General features: G+C 40.1%; 1 protein-coding gene across 7 annotated transcripts in view; it reads right to left on the reverse strand.

Moving 5' to 3' along the window:
- LOC113034360 (multiple epidermal growth factor-like domains protein 11) overlaps positions 1-25,083 on the reverse strand; it is a 193,523-nt gene that overhangs the window by 158,913 nt on the left and 9,527 nt on the right. For all 7 annotated transcript variants that reach the window (XM_026189116.1, XM_026189023.1, XM_026188964.1 and 4 more), the window contains exon 4: positions 22,341-22,441. In XM_026189116.1, the coding sequence (XP_026044901.1) occupies positions 22,341-22,441 (101 nt within the window). The remainder of the gene's footprint in view (positions 1-22,340; positions 22,442-25,083) is intronic.

Here is a 25,083-nt window from a genome sequence, read left to right on the forward strand (position 1 = left end):
TTCAGGTCCCAAAGTCAAACAAACACTGCGGCATCACTGAGAGTTAGAAACTGTCTAAATTCTTTCATCTTTAATAAAATGATCAGCGTTGCTGCTTTACCAGGTGTAACAATTAAGTTTAACATTCAGGCATCGATGAAAACAGAATTTATTAAATTTAACAGAGTTAGAAGTTAGCAGGAAGTTAGCTCGCTAGCTTCCACCTAAACACGATATAGCATGTTCTGACTGAGAGATTTCTGAAGATCACTTCCAACATAAATGAAGACAGAAAACTAAACAGCAGTGACGTTTGTAGGGTTACTGAAGTTGGGCTAGCTGGTATATAATGATGTGCTACATGATCGCTAGCTACACAGCTATGTTAGCATAACATAAACACAGTGAAGCTGGAGGATGAACACTAACTTTTTTGCACTCACTAAAAGTTAACATGAGGGTTCCCGATAGTTAGAGACAAATGCAATCGCATAGCAGGATGCTATAAATCGACCAAACTTCAGTCAGGAGAACAACTGAGAAAATCCATCCACAATACGAGGTTAGTCATTAATATACTGCAACAACATGGGAATAGCGCAGCTGTGAGAGAATTCAGCAGTAATGAATCAATGTTACAGAAGTGGAGGAAGCAAGAAGAATGAGCTGAGTGAAGTTTGACTTATCTGACTGTTTTGTTTTGCTTAATGAGCCTTATAATCCCGTGTGCCTTATGTATGAAAACACACCTGTTCATCGACAGTGCGCCTTATAGCCCGAAAAAAAAAAGTTTGAAACATGTCCAAAAAGCATGAGTGACTGACTGAAGTCAGTTTTCATATGAAACAAAAAAACAAATATAATATCCCAAAGATTTGTTCTTGAGGTTTTATATATATAGTTGCAGCAAGAAAGCCATCGCTAAGACGTCAGAATAAGACAGAGGCTTGCCTTGGCCATGAAAAACCACAATTGGACTACTGAACACTAGAAGAAGGTATTATGGGCTCATCAATCAAAGTTTGAAATCTTCGGTTCATCACGTAGGATCTTTGTGTGCCATCAAGAAGGTGAAAGGATGGTTCCACAGTGTGTGCCATCAACTGTCAAACATTGAGGAGGAAGTGTGATGGTCTGGGGCTGTTTTGCTAGATCCAGGGTCGGTGACTTGTACAGAGTTAGAGGCACCCTGAACCAAAACAGCTACCACAGCATTCTGCAGCACCATGCAGTACCTTCTGGTGTGCGCCTAGTTGGTCAGGGGTTCATCCTACAGCAAGATAATGACCCACAACATAGTCTCCAGATTTAAACCCCATCGAGCTGGTTTGGGATGAACTGGACAGAAAAGTGAAAGCAAAGCAACCTACAACGTCCACACATTTATTGGAACTTCTGCAACAGATATGGGAAGAACTTTCTGAAGAATATTTGATTTCTATTTTAGGAAGAATGAGATGGATGTGTTCAGCTGTTATAAGCTGCCAAAGGTGTCTACTTTGATGAGTCAAAGGTTTAGAATACATTTTGGTCTATAAATTGATTCCACGATTTCTTTTTTAACTCTAATTGCTTATTTGTACTGTGCTTTCATTTCAGAGTGCAATGAGACATTACACAGCATAATTTTCAATAAAAAACTGGAAAAATTGGGGTGTTCAAAAACTTTTGACTGGTAGTTGCATTGAAGCATTGACATAACCTGGTCAAAAACAACTCCAACCATCTAGAGTTAGTATCTGGGTTGATATCATATTTCCAAGATCAAAATATGATTTTATATAGATGTACGCACAGCGGCGAAAATGAGCTTCCTCCGAAGGGTGGCTGGCCTCTCCCTTAGAGGTAGGGTGAGAAGTTCAACCATCCGGAAGGGGCTAAGAGTAGAGCCGCTGCTCCTCCACATCGAAAGGAGCCAGCTGAGGTGGTTCGGGCATCTGACAAGGATGCCTCCTGGGCGCCTCCTAGGTGAGATGTTCCGGGCATGTCCCACCAGGAGGAGGCCCCGGGGCAGACCCAGGACACGCTGGAGAGATTATATCTCTCGGCTGGCCTGGGAACGCCTTGGTGTTTCCCCGGATAAGCTAGAGGAGGTAGCTGGGGAGAGGGAGGTCTGGGCTTCTCTGCTTAGGCTGCTGCCCCCGCAACCCGGCCCCAAATAAAGCGAGAGAAGGTGGATGGATGGATGGATGGATGGATGTACGCACACTACCCATCTATCTTTGAGAAAGAGCTTTCTCAAGTTATTGTTAATAAAACTTTAGGTCATAATAAGAGCTTGTAGAATAAAATCATGGTGTTGTTTCTGTGGGGAGGACACTCACAAACTCGGAGATGGGCACATTAATAAATAGCTGGTGATGGTAATGTTTCTACAGTCAGGTGTGATTTTTACTTGCCAGAGGAACAAGACAATAAAAATGTTGGAAATAAAAAACTCTCTAATTAACACATTTTTGAAACATTTATTCAAATTGGGGAGTTTTACTCAGAGTTACACTGTTTCACATCAATTTATTATTTTGTTTTCTATGCTGTAACCCTTTGTCAGCATGAGGATATATCTGTGAAAATCTCTAATTGCACAGGATCCCAAAACCAGTATGGTTGTGAATGGGGTCGAAGTGGCAATGTGCTGAGGGTGTACCCTGCCCAGTGCATTCCGGAAGATTCAGTAATTGTTCCTTTTTCTGCAAGTAAAGGACGCTAACGCCTATTCTTGACACATTCTATGACACACAGCAATTCAGTAATTCAAAAACAATCATATCTATAGTAACGGTAATTTAACCCATCACACTAAACACCCATAGTGCATAATGGAATAACAATGAAAAAAGAATCATATTTATCTTTAGTACAATGTGTTAAAAGTAAAATGTTGAATTTTATGTAACATCTCCTTCAACTCATTTTGTAGGATCAGAGTATGAATATTGCATCATACATCAGGTAGGGATTGTGCTGGAAGAAGATGGGCTGACAGCTTGGAGACTTTAGCTCCTCCATCACAGAGATATGATGTGCCATAGTCCTGGCTCTGTTTGCTTTCTTACAGAAGCAGGCAGCTTGACGTGCATATAAATGTGCACAGGAACAAATGAAAAAACAACCTCTCTTGCATAAAGTATTTCAACACTCTGACCTGTTTTTTAAGGCTACGAAGTGTTAAAATCCACGCAGTGAACACAAAGTGAAGTGCTGAGTTTGGGAAGTTGCAAAGAAGTGTGCAAGCAGGGAGCAAAATGTGGACAGAGTGGCTACAGGAGTTAGATCGGATTCTGTAAAGCTGGGTTTTATTGCATTTTAGTCCCAGAGGGGTCATCCTCTCTAAATTTATAGCAGCAGTGTGTTACATTTTACAGCTTGTTTTGAATATTAGGAAAGAAATCCTTGCATCCACACCTACATAGTTCTCAACACAGACTGAGATTAGGATGGAGTTGCTGGTTGTAATACAGAAAGATGTGTGTGGTAAGTAAGGTCAAATACATCAACACAAATTCAGATAAGAATTAACTAAATTAATTAAATTCAAGCCTGTTAAACAAAAAATCACAACTTTATGAATGCACTATAAAAAAAACTGGATGATGAATGCTAAAGTGAGACTTTAGCACACTTCCCTATAGACTTTATGTGTTGACATAGCCTTTGCCTGCTGTGTACCTACAGCCCCCAATTCACACACCCACACACACATGCAACATCTACACACAGATGCAGGTGAAGAAAGCACTAAATTTTAGAGAAAGGTCCAATTCATATGCGTGCGAAAGCAGACAATCAAATTCTTTTGCCCATATAGTAAAACGAAGAGTCAGATAACACAGCACAAAAAATATTGCAAATAATTACGTGTTTGAGTTTCTTGTACAGCTTTTGTAAAGTTAAAGTGCTGTGAAAAAAAAACACTTGAACTCCCTTCGTAATTCCTTTTTTTCCTGCATTTGTATTTGCCATACTTGCATATTTCAGATCATATTAGACAATGGCAACTGAAGAAAATGCATTTGTTTAATGATTTCATGTATTAAGGGGAAAAAGCTATCCAAACCTGCAGCTCTTTTTGTAAAAACGTATTTGCTGCTTAAACCTAATAACTGTTTGTGCCACCATTATGGCCACAACTGTAATCAAGCATTTGTGATAACGTGCAATGACTCTTTCACATTGCTGTGAAGGAATTTTGGCCCACTCTTCTTTGCAGAATTGTTTTAGTTCAGCCACATTCAGGGGTTTTTGAGCATGAACTGCTTTTTCAAGGTCATAAACCCACCCACCACTTTAATCACACTCTAGATCTTGTTTTAACATATGGCATAGAAACTGAACATTTAACAGTGTCTCCTGAAAACCCTCTCCTGTCTGATCATTTCCTGATAACATTTACATTTACAATAATTGATTACACAGCAGTGGAGAGTAGACTTTATCAAAGTAGATGTCTTTCTGAAAGCGCTGCAACTAAGTTTAAGAATATAATCCACCCACTGTTATCATCTTCAATGCCCTGTACCAACACAGAGCAGAGCAACTAACTGAACGCTACTCCAACAGAGGTCGATTATCTTGTTAATAATTTCACCTCCTCACTACGTACGACTCTGGATACTGTAGCTCCTTTGAAAACTAAGGTCTCTAATCAGAAGTACCTGACTCCGCGGTATAATTCTCAAACACGTAGCCTAAAGCAGATGACTCGTAAGCTGGAGAGGAAATGGCGTGTCACAAATTTAGAGGATCATCATTTAGCCTGGAGAAATAGTTTGCTGCTTTATAAGAAAGCCCTCCGCAAAGCCAGAACATCTTACTATTCATCACTGATTGAAGAAAATAAGAACAACCCCAGGTTTCTCTTCAGCTCTGTAGCCAGGCTGACAAACAGTCAGAGCTCTGTTGAGCCAACAATCCCTTTAACGTTAACTAGTAATGACTTCATGAACTTCTTCACAAATAAAATTTTTATCATTAGAGAAAAAATTACCAGTAATCATCCCACAGATGTAATATTATCTACAGCTACTCTTAGTACCATTGATGTTAAGTTAGACTCTTTTTCTCCAATTGATCTTTCTGAGTTAGCTTCAATAATTACTTCCTCCAAACCATCAACGTGTCTTTTAGACCCCATTCCTACAAAACTGCTCAAAGAAGTCCTGCCATTAATTAATTCTTCGATCTTAAATATGATCAACCTATCTCTAATGATCAGCTATGTACCACAGGCCTTCAAGCTGGCTGTAGTTAAACCTTTACTCAAAAAGCATCTCTAGACCCAGCAGTCTTAGCTAATTATAGGCCAATCTCCAACCTTCCTTTATATCAAACATCCTTGAAAGAGTAGTTGTCAAACAGCTAACAGATCATCTGCAGAGGCTTATTGAAGAGTTTCAGTCAGGTTTCAGAGCTCATCACAGCACAGAAACAGCTTTAGTGAGGGTTACAAATGATCTTCTTATGGCCTCTGACAGTGGACTCATCTCTGTGCTTGTCCTGCTAGACCTCAGTGCAGCGTTCGATACTGTCGACCATAATATCCTATTAGAGCGATTAGAACATGCTGTAGGTATTACAGGTACTGCACTGCAGTGGTTTGTATCATATCTATCTAATAGACTCCAGTTTGTTCATGTAAATGGAGAGTCCTCTTCACACACTGAGGTTAATTATGGAGTTCCACAGGGTTCAGTGCTAGGACCAATTCTGTTTACATTATACATGCTTCCCTTAGGCAGTATCATTAGAAGACATAGCATACATTTACACCGCTATGCAGATGACACCCAGCTCTATCTGTCCATGAAGCCAGATAACACACACCAATCAGTTAAACTGCAGGAATGTCTTAAAGACATAAAGACCTGGATGGCCGCTAACTTTCTGCTTCTTAATTCAGATCAAACTGAGGTTATTGTACTCGGCCCTGAAAATCTAACCAGATTCTTACTCTGGATGGCATTACCTTGGCCTCCAGTAACGCTGTGAACCTTGGAGTCATTTTTGACCAGGACATGTCCTTCAACGCACATATTAAACAAATATGTCAGACTGCTTTCTTCCATTTGTGCAACATCTCTAGAATTAGAAATATTCATGCATTTATTGCTTCCAGGCTGGACGACTGCAATTCATTATTATCAGGAAGTCCAAAAAACTCACTGAAAAGCCTTCAGCTGATCCAAAATGCTGCAGCAAGAGTCCTGACAGGGACTAGAAAGAGAGAGCAGATTTCTCCTGTTTTGGCTTCCCTTCATTGGCTTCCTGTTAAATCCAGAATTGAATTCAAAATCCTGCTCCTCACATACAAGGTCTTAAATAATCAGGCCCCATCTTATCTTAATGACCTTGTAGTACCATATCACCCTATTAGAGCACTTCGCTCTCGCTCTGCAGGCCTACTTGTTGTTCCTAGAGTATTTAAAAGTAGAATGGGAGGGAGAGCCTTCAGTTTTCAGGCCCCTCTTCTGTGGAACCAGCTTCCAGTTTGGATTCAGGAGACAGACACTATCTCTAATTTAAGATTAGGCTTCAAACTTTCCTTTTTGCTAAAGCATATAGTTAGGGCTGGACCAGGTGACCCTGAATCCTCCCTTAGTTATGCTGCAATGGGCGTAGGCTGCCGGGGATTCCCATGATGCATTGAGTTTTTCCTTTCCAGTCACCTTTCTCACTCACTATGTGTTAACAGACCTCTCTGCACTGAATCATATCTGTTATTAACCTCTGTCTCTCTTCCACAGCATGTCTTTATCCTGTCTTCCTTCTCTCACCCCAACCGGTCGCAGCAGATGGCCGCCCCTCCCTGAGCCTGGTTCTGCTAGAGATTTCTTCCTGTTAAAAGGGAGTTTTTCCTTCCCACTGTCGCCAAAGTGCTTGCTCATAGGGGGTCATATGATTGTTGGGCTTTTCTCTGTATCTACTGTGCAATATAAAGCGCCTTGAGGTGACTTTTGTTGTGATTTGGCGCTATATAAATAAATAAATTGAATGTCAAAGCATCTCCATGGGTTTTAAGATCAGTGGTACATACCTAGGCCACTCCAAAATCTTCCTTTTTTTGAATCACTCAGAGATGAACTTGCTGTTCATTCATCATTGCCTTGCAGAATAACTCAAGTGCACTTTGCCTTCAGGCCTGCATGAACTGATGGTTGGATATTCTCCCTCAGGATTTTCTTATTGAGAGCAGAACTCATGGTTCTGTCAATTATGACAAGTTGTCCAGGTCGTGAAGCCCCAGACCATCATGCTACTACCCTGGTTGACTACCCCCAAAGCAAAATTGGTATGGCCTGGATCTGGCCCACATAATGTGCTTACACATGGCCCACATACCGCAAAGAATGACGGCCCTTTGGTGGCCCAGATCTGGTTTGCCAGATCTGGCCCACACATGGGCCTGTTGCAGACACACTGCTGGTCCTGTGCTGGCCCAGAACACTTTCAGCTCTGGCCCCAGATGTCAGCCTAATGTGTACCTTAATCAAGCCATGTAATAACAACATGTGCTGGAACATAATAGCACAACAGAAACATGATGAAACCCATGTTCAGACAGCGAATGGACTGCTTCTTATATAGCACTTTTCTACTCTCCCAGATTACTCATAGTGCTCTATACAACATGCAACATTCACCCAGTCACACACTTTCTCTAAACTAAGTGCATTTATACACATTCACACTCTTGACAAGCAGATTGGAGGAGCCAGGGATCGAACCAGCACTAACCTTCCAATCAGTAGATGACCCTCTCTACCTCCTGAGCTACAGCCACCTGGTGGTAAACATAAGTAAACCCTCACTAGGTTTTGGATAAAGTGTACACTCACAAAACTGTGAAATCTGCATTTGGCTACCATAGCAGTATAATATAGTAACATGGCATTTAGGTCTTCTAACTGAAATAGGAAAATAAATAGTACCATCATTGCCAGACCTGGCCCACATCTGGTTGACAGACACCCTGCCATGACACCAGCCGGTCAGAAGTGCCAGCTTATTGCCGGATCCAGGCCAGACCTGTTTTCTATGAGCCTTGGCGAGATAAACCAAACCACAATCTAGCCAGATGTGTCATGCCATCAAATAAACAGTGCCATCTACACCAGGCCTAGCCCATATCTGAATGAAATACCACTTACCATGCCAGAAGTCAGCCAACAGTGCCGGCTTAACACCAGATCCAGATGATGTTATTTTACACCAGACGTAATGGGACCAAAGCTTTTGGAAAAGTTCAGCTGTCAGTCCACTGAATATTTTCCTAAAATATTTTGGGGATGATCAAAATATGAGACAAACCTTTGTTCTTGGATTTTTCTTCTGGGAACTCACCAATGGATTTTTCACCTAGTCTCTTTGTTATTGTTCATGAATCATGAACACTGACCAACACCTTTTTAAATTTCTTATGACCACAATAATAATATATTGACAATATGGTGTTGTTATCTGACAGCTCTAAGAAACACACAGGTTAAGCCTAGAAAATAACAAGTCCGTCGGTTTGTGTGAACTGAATGGCCTGGAATGAAGATAAATTCCTGTCCAGCATTATTGTTTCAGTTTGCATCTAGTGCTAATCCAGGACAGATAGCAGAAAAAGAGCGCTCCCAGAGAAAACAATATTAAACGTGTTAATGCAAATTAATCCGCCATCATGGTCAACGCGATTAAAATTTTTAACGCAATTAACGCAACTGCAGTGCAGAATGACTCAAAATCCCTGAAATGTTTCTGTCAGCGCATTTTGGGCAGTTTGTCCAAATAGAGTTACCCTCGCACATGTGCAAATGGGCAGTAGATCTGGTAGTGACGGGCAGCTGAACCAATCAACTCAATATGGAAGATGATAAACACACATTGGCCCTCTCGATGGGAAATTTCAGTATTAAAAAAATAACAAGATGGAACAGTCGACCGACATAAAGTATTTTGCACATTGTGCAAGAAGGAATTTTCTTTTCACCGAAGCACTTCCATCTTAAAATATCACATTGAAGCGAAGCCTACGTTAGTCAGGGATGCTGCTAGCACTTTGGCTAACGTGTCACCCAGCTTGCACCAAACCAATCACGGAGCATCGGGGGCTCGGTAAGTCGACCTCGGACATATTAATAATAATGGATTGGATTTATATAGCGCTTTTCAAGGCACCCAAAGCGCTTTACAATGCCACTATTCATTCACTCTCACATTCACACACTGGTGGAGGCAGCTACAGTTGTAGCCACAGCTGCCCTGGGGCAGACTGACAGAAGCGAGGCTGCCATATCGTGCCATCAGCCCCTCTGGCCAACACCAGTAGGCGGTAGGGTAAAGTGTCTTGCCCAAGGACACAACGACCAGTACAGAGAGCCCAGGGATCGAACCGGCGACCTTCCGGTTACAGATGCGATTCCCAACCCCCTGAGCCACGGTCGGCCATATTAACTGACACAATTGCCACGTGGATTGCAACAAAATGCAGACCTGTTAATATCGTTGAGAACACGCGCTTTACATCGCTTTGGTTCCTCGTCTCAAGGACTTGAAGCCTCCCGAAGAGTGACAGAGAGAGAGTGGATAAATGTTCACAGAGTTTTTTGTTTACATGAAGGTTCAAGATGTTCAATAAACAAGTTAAGTGCGTATATTTTCCCTCTTTTCTCGAGTCTGTTTGCTCATGCAAAATGAAGTAACCCTATAATGAATCTCTTTAAACATTTTCATTGTTTGACAGCACTAATATATATTATATATGAGTGTATACTTAGCTATTAGTATATAGGTTTTCAAAAAGTTGTATTTCACAGGAGAGAAGCTGTGTTAAAAGACTGAAGAAAACTATTGGATTTCTCTTTGAATTTAAGCATTTAGCATTCTTTGTGTTTATTCTCCATTTACCTCATTATTTTGCATAAATGTCAGTTACAAGCTTAAATATAAAGTTGAAATAATGTAATTGCAACCAGGTCAAATATTTGCAATTAATCACAATTAATTACAGAAAATTGTGCCATTAATTTGTTAAAAAAAATTTTTAAATCTATTGACAGCACTGATATTTATATATAATTTTTATAGTCCTGCCTGTGTACACCACAACAGTTGATCATAGATCAACAGATAAGTGTGTGATTAAATTGCAGACCTTAGCGCCAGCAGTGTTCCAAAAATGATTCATGAAATTTTTAAGAATTATAGCAAAGGATATTATTTACTCTTTTCAGTAGAGTCATGACAAATGAAGCAGACACAATATCTGATGTTGATTCAAATTGTTGAATTTGGAGGTCATCATTAAGCTGAAAACTCAAATAAATCTACCACAGTCAGCAAAAATGTCAGAAGTGCAAAATCAACACTATAATGCAAAGAAACATGAAAACACTGACCTGCTCAGCAACATCAAAAGTCCTGAAATGTCACAGAAGACAACAGAAGTGCATGATAAAAATGATTTTAATAGTTAAAAAACCCAACATCACACATCTAAATCAAACAGTGCCCTGTTTGCCTAGTTGTGTTTTGCAAATATTGCGGTGGGCACTGTATATGATCAGCCTCTAGCTTCAATCTTTATGCTATCCATCATATTTTCTGAGGGCGAGAGAGATAAAATGTTCCAAATTTTAATAAGATAGCGAACAAGCGAATGCTCTTGTAATCCTCAAGCAGAGCTGATAAATCTTTAAAGAGGTGGCTAATCCTTTCATCCTGTGGGCTGAAGCAGGAATGGCTACAAGGAGGATTACATCAACCATGGGTACAGAAAGATTAATATACTTCAAATTAGCTAATCGCTACCCAATTCTTGCTATTGTTTTAGCATGAAGAGGTGGTCTTTAGTGCCCTTAAATCTGCTCCTGCAGGAAGAATGAAAGCAGAGGTATGAACAACATCAGAGTTGCAGTGGGACCAACTGTAAGGGCACACCTGACATCATCCTCCACTGCCTGATCTGTCTGCACAGCTGTCAGTAGAGCAGATTGCAACATCCCAGTGAAACAGTTTTTGTCCTGAATACAAAAAGCTAAACATAGGGTAGATTTGTCACCTCTTTAAATGGGATTTTTAAATATTATGGCTTGCAAAAGGAAATCTTCTGCAAGCCCTAAATTCATGGTAACTTCACTCATAAGATACTAAAACTTCTGACAGTCTTAGCATAATGCTAAAATGCAAATCCCTAAGTAATTTGCTGGTGACATAGTAGCTGTTAAGAGGTAAAATTCAATAATTATTTTTAGATTAAAGAAGAAAAACACAGATGACACAATTTAAATGCCCCTGGCCGCTTTGCTTCTGTCTTCTTTTTAAATGACTTCAAAACTTTGACTTCATAACTTGTTTCCAATGCAGAAAATAACAAGAACCCTTTTTTTATCCACTTCTATGACATTATTACTATACGATTAGGTCAAGACAGGAGTATGTCTCTGTAGTTTCTCAGTCATCGCGCTCATGGTAGTTTAAAGAGCTTGGAAAAAAAGCTACTGGACTTCTTTGTGAAGACATTTGTCTTCTCATCCACGAGGTTTCTTCAGTTCTTCAGTTGTTTTGTACATTGCACTTTCAGCAGTCCTGTTTGTCTGTTATATATCATACATAGCACCAGGGTCTCAGCCGAACGCTGTCTCATTTCACTCTGCACTGTACTACTGTACATGGTTGAAATGACAGTAAAAGCCACTTGACTTGATTTGACTTGAGTTTCTTCTTTAAACTGCAGCCCGATGCTGCTTCGTTTACGGGTGTCAGTCATATTTATAATAATGGATTGGATTTATATAGCGCTTTTCTAGGCACCCAAAGTGCTTTACAATACCACTATTCATTCACTCTCACATTCATACACTGGTGGTGGCAGCTACAGTTGTAGCCACAGCTGCCCTGGGGCAGACTGACAGAGGCGAGGCTGCCATATCGCGCCTACTGGTCTCGGCCAGAGGGGCCGAGACCAGTAGGCAAGTAGGGTAAAGTGTCTTGCCCAAGGACACAACGATCAGGACAGAGGGCCCAGGGATCGAACCGGCAACCTTCCGGTTACAGATGCGCTTCCCAACCCCCTGAGCCACGGTCGCCCCTATTTATGTGTCTTTGCGACACACTCGCAGTCTCCTCCTCACTGCTGTCTACGGTCGCACTCACTGACTGATTTGCCATGATGTGCAACGCGATCCTGAAATATTGATACTTTCATTACCAGCATTTCATGTTACAGGATCAATTCCCATACAAAAATATCAATATTTCATTTGATTAAACTTTTTTAATCTTTTTTATTTTTAATCCTAAACATGACATGATGACAAAAGTAAAGTTGGCAATTAGCAGGATAGTCGGCAATACCCTGTTAACTACAATCGCCTTCCGCCTCTCATTCATGTGCGTGCACTTTTGCTTATGACATATCTTGAGGCATCAGCTTGAGGTGTGTGTGTATGTGTGTGCATGTATATGTGTATGTATGTGTGTATAAATAAACATTCATTAGTGTGTTTGGTTTGATTAAAGCTTCTCTGGGCCAAAGGTCAAAGTAAAAATCGTTCAGCATCTGGAAGACAGGACAGTAAGTTCTAACAAGAATGAAGAACAGGCTAAGCCAGGGAGAAATGACCCCAAAGAAAGATACAATGGCCTCAGGCAGAGATTTAAAAAGAGATTTGATTTTTTTTAAAGCACTGCAAGAAAAGAATCATCCATAAGTTCACCTAAAAAGGTATTGTAAGTAAACTTCTCCTGCACAGAATCACATGTTTATCTGAGAGATAAACTGGACATAAAAACAGAGCCAACAAAAGAGCCAGGAAACATAGGGAAAGCCCCCAACTCAAATCAAACGCTCCCCTTTCTTCTTCTTCTTTCAATTAGCTCAAGCTGTGTATATCACACAACAAAAGACCTGTCCCAGGATGTTAACGTTAGCAGACCAGGCAGCCATGTTTTTGTAGTTAAGAGCTAAGAATTAGCTTCCAGCATTCCTACTACAGCCAATGGGAGAAAAACGCTGTGTGTGTGTGTGTGTGTGTGTGTGTGTGTGTGTGTGTGTGTGTGTGTGTGTGTGTGTGTGTGTGTGTGTGTGTGTGTGTGTGTGTGTGTGTGTGTGAGAAGGTGGAGGATGTAGTGTCACACAATGGAGTCAAAGGGTATTTGTCTAGGCCATGCAGGAGAGACTAAAGTTGTTTACATGTAGATGTTGAATAAAAGACACAATATACTCGTCTTTGTGCCCCCCTCCCCTTCAGGGAATCTCTTTCACGGCTTTTCATCAACAAGAAAAGAAAACACTGTGCTATAGAGTTTACCATCTGGGGTGGATAATTGGGTTCTCTTACCGAATAAATGCGGGTGTCCAGAAAAATACAAAGCATGGTCACTGAAATTTTCTTTTGTTAATGTTCACATTGTTGTGGACGTGTTTGAATGTTTTGAATGTTCTGAGTTACAAATTCGTGTAATTGTACATTTTCAGGATCTCGCTTCTATAAACAGTTCGATGGTTACTAAGAAGGTGTAAATGCTGCTTTGCATTCTTGCAGTTTTTAAGCACACAGGCAGTAGTAGTAGTAGTAGTTCAGCTCACTCTGGTCATGTGAGCTGAAGATTAATAATAAATCTAGAAGAAGTGCATTTCCACTGCAATAAATACTCTGCCTACTCCTCTGCTGCTTCTTCATTGTATGAGCAAGTATCAATTAACATCAATCAATGGTGAAAACCTCATTTTTAATTGTGGTACATGAATAAAAAAAACAAAAAGCCAGTAAAACTGCTTGTGCTGCTAATGTTAACAGTTAACAGTCTTCATGTTACCAGTTTTATTTACTAAAGAACAAATTATACTGCAAATACTGTGTGTAATTAATATGTACCAATTTTAATGTCATAGTAGTCATTTTTGTAATGTATGTTCTGTACTATACAATAGTCTTAAGCCACAATTCATGACTTAAAAGAACCTGTTCCCTGAACACCAGCTGCATAGAAGAAGAACCTTTTTTAAAATGTACCTAATTATTTTGTTGCATCATTTCTTTAGTTGAACCTGCTAAAAATGTCAAAGATGCAGTGTGATGGGCATAGAATAGTATATTTACACTAACAACAGGGTTCGTGAAGGGCTTAAACTTGACAAATCTTAACATAGTGTGGAGTGTTTTCTTAAACAAAACTGAGGAAGCTGAACAATCGAACACATAAGAAGACGCGCCACCAAAAATATATATAGATGAACAGTATCTGAAAGACATTCTCAAGAAAGAGGAATTTCAGGTTTCAGTAGTTTGTAGTTGTTAGTTTCCTTTTGTACTTTATGTTGGAGGACTAGCTGCCCATTGCTTCAATCTGATCCTTGCTGACTTAATTCTTGGCAAACCAGTGGTTGGAGGATGAGGAGCCCACTCTGGGTCCCCCTCCACCAACTCCCAAGAACAGATGTTGTAGTCGTCATCCTGGTCCTGATGAGACTGTGAACCCTGTGCATCCCAAGCCTCCAGAGAATCCAAAGCCTGCCAAGTCCCCACTGCTACTCCAGCCACATGAACCTGAGACAATGAGCTCTGTACCACCAGAACCCACAGGCCCTCTCCAGGTTTTGCCCTGTGACTGGGCTGACCCTAGAGTCTAGGGTCTGCAACCTTTAACACCCAAAGAGCCAGTTGGACTCGGTTTCCACGCAAAAGAAAACACTGGGAGCCGCAAATACTTTTTGACATCTAAAATCAAGATAACACTGTATATATTGTTTTTTACCTTTATGCTTTGTGTGAACAACTAAGGTGTTCTGCTTATGAAATCCATGAAGTGCTACAGAGAAAATGACATTTTATTTATGTAATGAACACATTTTGAACTCTTAAAGAAATATAACAAAAGGAAAGCTGAACTAAAATGATCCGTGTAGCAAACAAAAGCTGTTGTGAGCCGCCACCCTCATATCTCCTCTGGGCTTTTGGAGCCTTGACCTGACTTTTAAAAAGTAATTGAAAAAAAGCTCTATGCTGCTAAAAGATGAAAAATAGATATTTGCAAAATTCTGCATAAATATGTATTTTACCTGGTTAATGTATGTGGCGGGGCGTGGTGGTCAATAAAGAGATGCTGAAAAGCGTGTTCATGCAAACATCGTCGGGTCTGCCGTGATATGTTTACAACGATACTTCTGCTCCTGAACCTCTGCGCACAGCGTCTGCAGGTCGGGGCTGTACGAAGTCACTTTATCTCTACAGGACTGTAAGCTGTCGTCTGTGAGGCGTGAGCGTGTTTGTCTTTAACATAGTTCACGGTGGAGCTGCTGACATAATGTGGATCCAAAGATCCATAACTGGCCTACCTGGGGTCGAAAGTCTCGATAAATGCACGGCGTTTCGTACACCGGCTTCCGCGAGTGTGAGGCTTATTTGAGCGATGAAAAAATAATAGAATATAATTTTATTTTTATATTTCAATATCACAATAATCTTCCAGTTTAGAACTACAAGTTAAAAAGAACTAACATAAATAAAATACACTTCAGCTAAATACTTCTAATTTAATTTCCCAAACCACGCGGAGCCGCACTATAAGCACTAAAGAGCCGCAGGTTGCCGCCCTCTGCCCTACACAGTCGGCCGTAGTTAAAAACATATTAGGCTGAACGCTCTTAAAAATTGCAGAGGACTGGAAAATAATGGGCTCTTGATTTCTGCAAAGTCAAAGAAATGTGACTTTTGACTGTTGCTGACTGAATGATTGAATTCTTCACAGTGTTTTGATTACACACTGTTTTTCATTCTTTAAATAGTAACTTTAATACATGCGTATTAAAGTATAGTATAGTATATATAGTATATATATAGTATAGTCTATTTCTGGTGCTGGGAAAATCATGGAGAAAGACTGATCGTATTTAAGATCAATACATTAATTAATGGCTTGTAAATTGTTAACTCAAAAAGATCACACCATGTTTGCTCTTACTGCACTGGTAGTGTGTTTGGGATCATTGTGATGAAAGAAAAGTCAAACTGAGTGAAGAGCACTCAGAGAGCGCTGTTCCTCTCAGAGGGGGAACACGATGTTTCATGATGCCTGTTCTTGTGTCACTGTGACTCTGTATTTAAAAAATGTAAAGTGTGTTGTACACCTCTTTCTGTGCCCTTTCATATGACATATTAGTCGATATGGTTTCTAATTTTTTCAAGTCAACTCTGAGCTTTAGCACTAACAATGAAGGTCAAGCCAACCTAGGTACTCATGTCCCCCGAGGCCTAAGATAAGATAAGATAAGATAAATTATTATATTGTTGTGAAGTTTGTCGATGTGAGTTTTTACTGATTTTCACCTGGGAACTTGAACAACACCTGATTTTATTAAATCAGCTCGAGCTATTATTGGTATCTGCCCTCACACAAACTTTGAAAATGATATGTTGAAGTGACAGTTAGACTGCTGTTGGAGATTATGTATGGGAATTTCAGCAGCAGGACCACGACTCCAAACACGCTCCTTCCGGCTGCCATCTATATGGGTTCCCCCAGTTCTGCAAGCTGATCATTCTCGTTTCCCACCCTCCCTCCTTCCTCTCCATTCTTCAACTTCTTCACTTCTATTTAGTACACGGGGATCTGCCAGTCCTCTTCGAGGCCTTCCCCAAACCGCAGCTCAATTCATGTCAAAGCATCGACTTTTACCTACTAAAACGCTGTCAAACTTAAAATGAGGACGTGGGCCCAGCTAGTGAAACAAAAAGACAGACGAACAGATAAACTGACCCAATTTTTTTCTACTTTCAATGTGATTTATTCAGCTTCTGTTGTGTTTTCTGTGCTTTTGCAGCATTTTTCTATCATAGTCAGCCTCTGGTCTGTGTCTGTGTTTTTATTCTCAAAGTCAGAGACGTTCTCTGCTCTTTAGTTTGAAGACTTTTACACTCCCCGGTTGGATCACCTTGTCTAATCACCCCAGTCAGTTGAAGTACAAAATAGGTCAGCTCAGCCACTCAGACTTTACCAGCTTATCAGCTTGCTCCTTGTGGCAAACAGACCAGTCTCTTGGCTTATTTTGTAAACTACTGTCTTTGTTCCTTGTTCCAGTTTGTACCTCTGTCAGTCACAGGAGCTGACTAAACCCACCTTCTTCCATACAACGCTGGAGATCTCTCACCATACCTGGTACCATCATAAGCTCCAAGTTGTTCTGTGTGTGGGTTTAATAAAGAATGTGCACCTGAGTTTCACTCTCTTGCCTTCGGTTTAGACACTCATAACATTTTTTCATTTCAATTTTCAACTGCAGAAGGAAGCTTGACACTAGTTGACAGAAGTTGAGGAAGGATTGCTATTCGGTTATGGTCTACACCAGCGGTCTCCAACCTTTTTTGCACCACGGACCGGTTTATGCCCGACAATATTTTCACGGACCGGCCTTTAAGGTGTCGCGGATAAATACAACAAAATAAAACTAGTACCCGTACCGAAAAAAAGAAGATTTATTCATAACACACGTGAAAAGACCCAGGAAAACCCAGTTAACGATAAAAACGATAACAAAATAACGCTGAAAACCGATAAAAACCCTGAAAACCAGACATTTCACACCTGAGCCTCGACTCTCGCAGCCCGGTACCAAACGACTCACGGACCGGTACCGGTCCGAGGCCCGGGGGTTGGGACCGCTGGTTTACACTGTTATAGAAACAAGGAGAAAATGGGTTTCAGAACAGCCACTGGACTTGGATAGAGTGTAGGACTGTGTGGTAAATGCTCACGTACTAACTGGACTGGGACTGCTATATTCTTATATATATATTAATTTGAAATAATTTCCCTTTGTGGTGGGGCGTGGTCTGCGGTGCCGTGTGGACGCACCAGCACGGCATCCGCAATCACGCCCGCCGTGTTAAAACACGTTGGTGTGAGCTGCAGCCGCAGCAAGTAAAGATGGCTCGAAATAACGATATGTGGTCCCGCCGTGCCTTATTCGCGCCACACCCTTTTTCTTTTAGAGAACTGTTTAACCAGTTTTATTACTTTTAGTCATGTAATCTTTTCATTCAGTGCTACCTTAACTGTATATTTGTTTTTATTTCTGGGGAAATTACATTAATTGTTTCATAGCATTGTCTTTGCTCCCAGTCTGTTCTTTACACTGCTCTCTCCTCCTTACAACTAAAAGTTAATAAATTATGGAGCATTGTCAGGCCCTTTAAATTTAGGTCGCATTGTTGTTAACAGTAATTCTGCCACTTAGCTTGGCTTTGTCTTTACCAGTTGGCCACAGGTACACAAAATTAAGTCACTGCATTCTGTTAATCCTGGTGAATACTGCATGGCTTTAGTGGAGAAAAAGTATTTTAGAGTAAAATTAGAAAATTAGTTTATATATTTTATTTATTCCAGAACAAATAAGCAGTTTTGTTTTGCCATAGTTCCCCAGGATTTATAAACTTTCACACAGCGATGGCACTCTAATGCCCCTTTGAGGGCCCAGTTATTCTGCGGCCTTTGCTTGTTCACACTGAACTAAAGAAAGCTGTATATAGTAGTGCCACACTGCATGCAAATGGAAACAAGGCCATTTAAAAACCCCGGTGGAGATTATGCTTTGCTGATTACAACACTGTGAGGTTGCAACTTTTTACCTGGATTAATTAAAACATGTGAACACAATTCAATAAAAGTCTTTTTAGGATCACTTTTAATTGCATTTTAATCATGAAAAAATGTAAAAACATGAAGGATTTCAGTTGATTCTTTGTCTGAACAACTGTCAGACGTGATAACATAAGTAGATGTGTGACAGAACCAGGAGAGCATGTTGTGGGATTCTTCTTTAACAATTAAGAGCAGAAGCTTAATGAGACTGGATTCACACTTAAATAAAGAATCGTGCACATGTAGATCTGAAAACAACATCTGTTGTTTCATCTGCTCAGTTTAATTGTTTGTTTTTAACTGATTGAAGAGCTGTTATTTACTTTGACTGGCAAAGTTTGAGCTTCAGACAGAAATAATTGTGTAATGGACTGTTCCCATGAAGCGGGGAACACAGCTAGATGATAAGGCCAATCTTTTACACACATACTGAATGAAGGTTCTCTTCAACTTGAATGCAAAATTATTTGATTCACCTGATGAATTCATCCAAATGACCAAAGACAACTAACAAACGTAGCTCTGAAAACAGTTTGGATTTGCAGTTTTCAGAGCTGCCTGATGTCTAAAGAAACATTTTGCAGTTTGTTTGAGATTTTGCTCAGTGTCTTTCTTTTTTCTTTTACCAGGTTTCCTTCCAGCTGCTTGTGGTCACACTTTGGGTAGAAATACATTGACTTTGTTACAGAGCTCGACTGATCTTCATTTTGACAGCAGATATAGGTAACTGTGAAAAGATAACTACTGAGATTGAACGACTGTTCCACAAGGTACACTGCAATTTTAACAAGCCTGCATACTGTGTGCGTGCATCAAGTGGAAAAAGTTTGAAAATAACAATGCATATGACAGGAAAATGGTTTTGTTTGTCACTGACACGTTATGCATAACACATGTTCTCTTGCGGTTGGAATATTAAGGAGAAAGCGCTGTCTGATAACAAACAAACACTTTTGGTTTTGATCAACCACAGTGTGTTTTTGTTGGGTTTTTATAGCATCTATATTTTGTGTCTAAGAAGAAACTAGCAGGAAAAATGTGACACATGTTCAGTCATTTATGTGGACTATAATCACTGATGGGAGTTTATACGAATTTAGCGATTGTGATTTCAATATCGATATCACTTATCGACTCGATTCGTTGTTGATTCTCTTATAAATTCTCATTGGGTTTTTAAAGGTCATGTATTACACTGAACACTTTTCTTTAAAGTAATGCAGTATGTGACTTAGTTATTCACTGGAGACAGTAATTCATTATACTAGTCATTACATTGCTTTTACATCATGTTTCTCTGTAAAATGATATGAAACACACGGTCTCATAATTACCAATTAACAATATAAACCTAGAGGCCCCACACACCAACACAAATTATTAGGACAACCGTGTGATCGTTCTATGAGTATTTGGGTATGAACACAAAGCCGTCAGCACAAAGCAAAGATGAAAACCAACACAAAGAGTGTAAACTCGTCACCACAGTGACTCTACTGTAGAAAAATGAGCAGAGCCTGCAGTCTGACTGCTCATCACCACTTTTATTACCCGGTTACTTAGTGTCAGTATGCTCAGCTTTAACAGCACTCTGGGTTCTTGGCTAGCTTAATACCTTTGTGTTAGCATGTTAGCAGTTGTTTCTGTCCTGGATGAAGTTTGGATTTTACCACTGTGCGCATTCGTTTGTGGAGTAAAATAAATTCAAATATAATAAATAAAAATAAATCATGTCCATATCGACGCAGTAGACCATGGAACCCAAAATGCCGGATTCACAAACAGAGATTTAACTTAGTGCGCAGCTTTATTGCTGGAGAAACTCTTCATAGCAGTAAACGTGACAAAAACAAACCAAAACCACAAATGCAGGACTAAAACCGGAGAACAGGAACCTAGAAACTAAGAATACTCAGGACGCGAAGGGAGGAGACACAGCACAAAGAGGGTATAATGCAACGCAGAGCAGGGGATGACAGAGGACTGAAATACAAGACGGAGTAATCAGGAAATGGGAGACACAGCTGGTACTAATTACTCAGACGAGACGGGGAACAGAGGCTGAACACAGAGCAGGACTGTCAAAATAAAACAGGAAGCATGCGGCAGACACAGACTAGACACTGAACAGAGGGAACGCCGAGTACAAGGACAGGAAGGACATGAGACATGACTGACTGGGGAACAAGAGAATAAACACGAGGGCAGAACTAAACCTAAGATCTAGAAATCACAAACCCAGGAGAACTAGAGCTCTAGAAATGCAAAACAGAAACCAAAACCCTAATATTCATGAACCATGATGAGATCAAAAATAAATGTACAAAACTCAAAACACTGGGTCACCGACCCAGGACCATGACATGTCACAGGTAAATGGTGTGGCATCTATATAAAACTCTTCTAGTGTAGACTGACTTAGTCTGTTAAACACAAAAATGCACACTTTGAGTAGGGATGGGTACTGATAAGATTTTCACGATTCCGATTCCATTTTCGATTCTGTTTAACGATTCGATTCTTTATCGATTCTTATTTTTTAAAAAGGAGAACACTAAGGTCGATTAGCTTAGAATTTTGTTTTATATCTTCTCTTTGAACAAGAGCATCTGAGCCAGACTCTGTCTGTCTCATCACGGTCACTAAATGCACAGTAATGGCAGGTTTGTAATAAGGCAGATCGCGCTAACATAATATGCACTGTTGTTGATTATTTACCTGCCGCATTAACAGGAGAGGACGTGCAAACGTTAGCGCTGCTGCTGGGTTGAGATTCACGAGTCCAGAATTAAAAACACGACATTCATTTAAGGTCATCGCGTGTTTTGTGAGCAAATGCTTTTGCATATTCGTAGTGTTTCCTCCCTTAAATGAAATATCCACTATTCAAGTATTGCAAGTTGCCCTGTTGTCATCCGTTCTCGTAAAGTATAACCAAACTTTTGAGCGTCTGAGCCACTTAGGCGCCGTTTCCTGCCAGGTAAATGACGCTCTGCAACGTGGTGACGTCATTCGGGGCGACTGGAATCGATAAGGGAATCGTTTGCAAAAATGGCAAACACTTCCAAGGATTTGAAACAGTGGGAACCGGTTCTCAACAAGAACCGGTTTTCGATACCCATCCCTAGGTGTGAGCTAGGTTGTTTACAGACCTGGAGTATTTTGTCTGTTTATATCAAAGTGGTTCATTTTCACCCTTGGTTTGATTCATTTGTGTAGCTATGAACAAAGTAATTGCACTTAGGTCCAGACCAAACAAACCGGATAGTCTTGGTACAGTTTTATCTGGACTCCAGAGCAATTCGTTTACAGTGTGAACATAACCCAACCTTGATCTTCACCAACTAACAGGTCTGCATTACAAGTTTGAGCTAAAAAACATGCCTCGCATGCTTTGCATTCTTGATGTGGATAGGTACTGTAGATGTGCAAAGGACTGTATGTAGCCGTCTAATGAACGTACATTCGCCGTGTTCTTCAATAGTTAAGAACTCACCAACTTCTTCCTCTATTTACTTTTGTTGCTCCCACTCCAGGCACATCTGCCCTGTGAGCAGACTGAACATTGTCATGTGGTTTGTAGTAATGAGTTTACAAACTCATTAACATCTGTTGTTGTGATTTGATTGTAAAAATAAAACTGAATTGAATTGAATCTGTTTGAGGTAACGTGATTTACTCCGGTTGTAGAAAAGACACAAAGGCTAAAATGGTGTTAAGGAATCTGCAGGACTTACGAACACACAGTTCTCCACTTTCATAGAAGCCAGGACAACACTGAGAGCGTCGTCTGTACATGGTCCTTACACCTCTCCTATAGGCGGTCTTGTAGCTGATCCTGTGCAAGTGACATAAACACAGTAAAGGTATTAATGTTAAAAGATGTGTGGCGCTGACCACACTGATGTATAAAACAAAAAATGTAAGCTTGCAGTGAATTATTTTCACAACAACAGAAAATGATCGTGTGAATGCACTTTCACCAGAACATCCCACAACAAGCCTTTGAACATGTCATCACTCAGCATTGTCACTCAAAGGTCGCTTAAGAACACAGTAGTCACTGCACTTATAAAGGATGAGCAGCACTTAAATGTTTAGGGGAGTTTCTCCACTCATTCAAGGACAAGGATGTTTTCTAATATTTCAGTTTAAGCTAAACGGATCAGCTCTTAGATAAACTAAACTAGTCGCTACAAAGCTTGATGTGGTCATCATGGGGCGATCGTGGCTCAAGAGTTGGCAGTTTGTCTTGTAACCGGAAGGTTGCTGGTTCGAGCCCCGGCTTGGACAGTCCTGGTCGTTGTGTCCTTGGGCAAGACACTGCACCTACCGCTTACTGGTGTTGGCCAGAGGGGCCGATGGTGCGATATGGCAGCCTCGCTTCTGTCAGTCTGCCCCAGGGCAGCTGTGGCTACAACTGTAGCTGCCTCCACCAGTGTGTGAATGTGAGAGTGAATGAATAGTGGTATTGTAAAGCGCTTTGAGGGCCCCGAAAAGCGCTATATAAATCCAATCCATTATTATTATTATTATTATCGAAGCTGATATGCCAACAGTTGCTCATCAGAATGACATCAGAATGTTGGGAAGTAACAGAATACATGTACCGACGTTACGTATTTACAATAATATGAGTAACTGTATTGTGTTACAGTTACCGTTTAAAAGGGTGATCATTAGAATACAGTTACTTTGTTGAAATAAGTGGATTACAAGGTGTTCTTGTCTGTTTCCTATGTTAGGCTATCCTCTGTCTAATTTTGGTAATTTCACGCATTGCCGTAAACCCAAACAAAACACAAAATAAGAGGCTCTAATGCAAGCTTCCTGTTAATTTTGGTGGCGTCAGTTACACAATAGACCCGGCGCCCGCACAACAGAGCCAGCAGTGCACGGGCAGGAATGCATTTCTTACTGACCGTACAATGCAAACTCTGTTTGTCAGCAACCGAGCTGCTCTCAGCATCAAGAGACTATGACTATATACTGTATATATAAGTAGATGTGATATCTACTCATATCTAAAATGTGTTTTATATATAAAGCCATAAAGTAATGAGGTATTGACCAATGACTTAAAATGCAGCTGTTAGAAATGTACATGAGAAGTTTAAGTAATGCAGTGTTGCTGTATTTTATTTCAGTGAAAAACTAAATATCATATTTTCAATTTAAGTTGTTTCCAGCTGTAGTGGCTGTTGAATATACCTAAAGCAAACGAGGAGTGCCATTTAAACGAGCCAAACTACGTTCACTTTATTTTTGGAGATACTGATCTCACGGTTTATGGTGACCACACTTGGCAGATTTTTCACATAATACCAGATATTTCTGATAAGTTCATATATCTCACTGAAATGTTACTCTGTAGCTGATTGTGTCAGTCTGTCAGTTTAAACCCTTTTTTTAGAAAACATATAAAGTCTCTCTTTGATTCTGACTGTGCTGTCGTGTTGCTACAGCAAAGATAACTGTCACATCTAAGGTGTGTAGCATAGCATAAATCCTGTTGAATGCAAATAAAACACTTGAATGTGTTACTATTATTACTTACCAGCAGAGATGTAACGCGTTACTGTAATCAGATTACTTTTTTCAAGTAACGAGTAAAGTTAAGGGATTACTATTGCAAAAACGGTAATTAGATTACCGTTACTTTCCCGTAGGAACGCTGCGTTACTGCGTTACTAAAACTGTGATTTTTTTGCAAGAATGTCTCATGACAGTGACGTAAGCGAGTGCGACGTTAGTGACAACAGCTGTGTGCAGATCAACAGTGGATCATATATCGAGTGCAGAGAGAGTATGAGCGTGCAGCGTTTAAAGCGTGGAAGTACTGACCTTACTTTGAGTTTGATTCCATAAAAAGTGACAAAAACATTAGTGTCCGCTGTGCGTGGGAAGAAAACTTCTTTTTACAGCGAAAAAAACCCCTAAACTTCCAACAAGCACCGAGTAGCTACGACGTAATGGGAAACTCACAGAGAAACTCACGGATTCTTCCACTGACCGCGGCACACCTGCACCAGGGTAACCCTCCACCTACCCCACTCCTGCTTTACAGGTGAAAATAGAGCAACAGGACCGCTGAGTCTTTGACTTTATTTATTTTCTGCTGTGTTTTACTTGCATCTATTTGAAAGACTGAGTGTAAACACAAAAAATATTTTATTTTATGTGCAGAAAATAGGTTTAAATGTTAAACTAATTTATTCAAGTCAGAGAATGTTGCATATAATTAAATTTTTGCTTGATGCATACAGTTAAAAGATTAAAACTAATAAAACAAGTTTTAAAAAGAGACTTTTCCATTTGATTACATTTTGTATGATGGATTATACAGAAAAAGTAGAATTGGGCTGAAAGATCTATCGCTTTATCACCTACTCAGGTTGTAAATCGTGTTTTTAAAAAGTAACTAAGTAATTAATTACTTTTGAAAATAAGTAATCAGTAAAGTAACAGGATTACTTTTTG

The sequence above is a fragment of the Astatotilapia calliptera genome, chromosome 1 (assembly GCF_900246225.1).
Source record: "Astatotilapia calliptera chromosome 1, fAstCal1.2, whole genome shotgun sequence".
NCBI lineage: Eukaryota > Metazoa > Chordata > Actinopteri > Cichliformes > Cichlidae > Astatotilapia > Astatotilapia calliptera.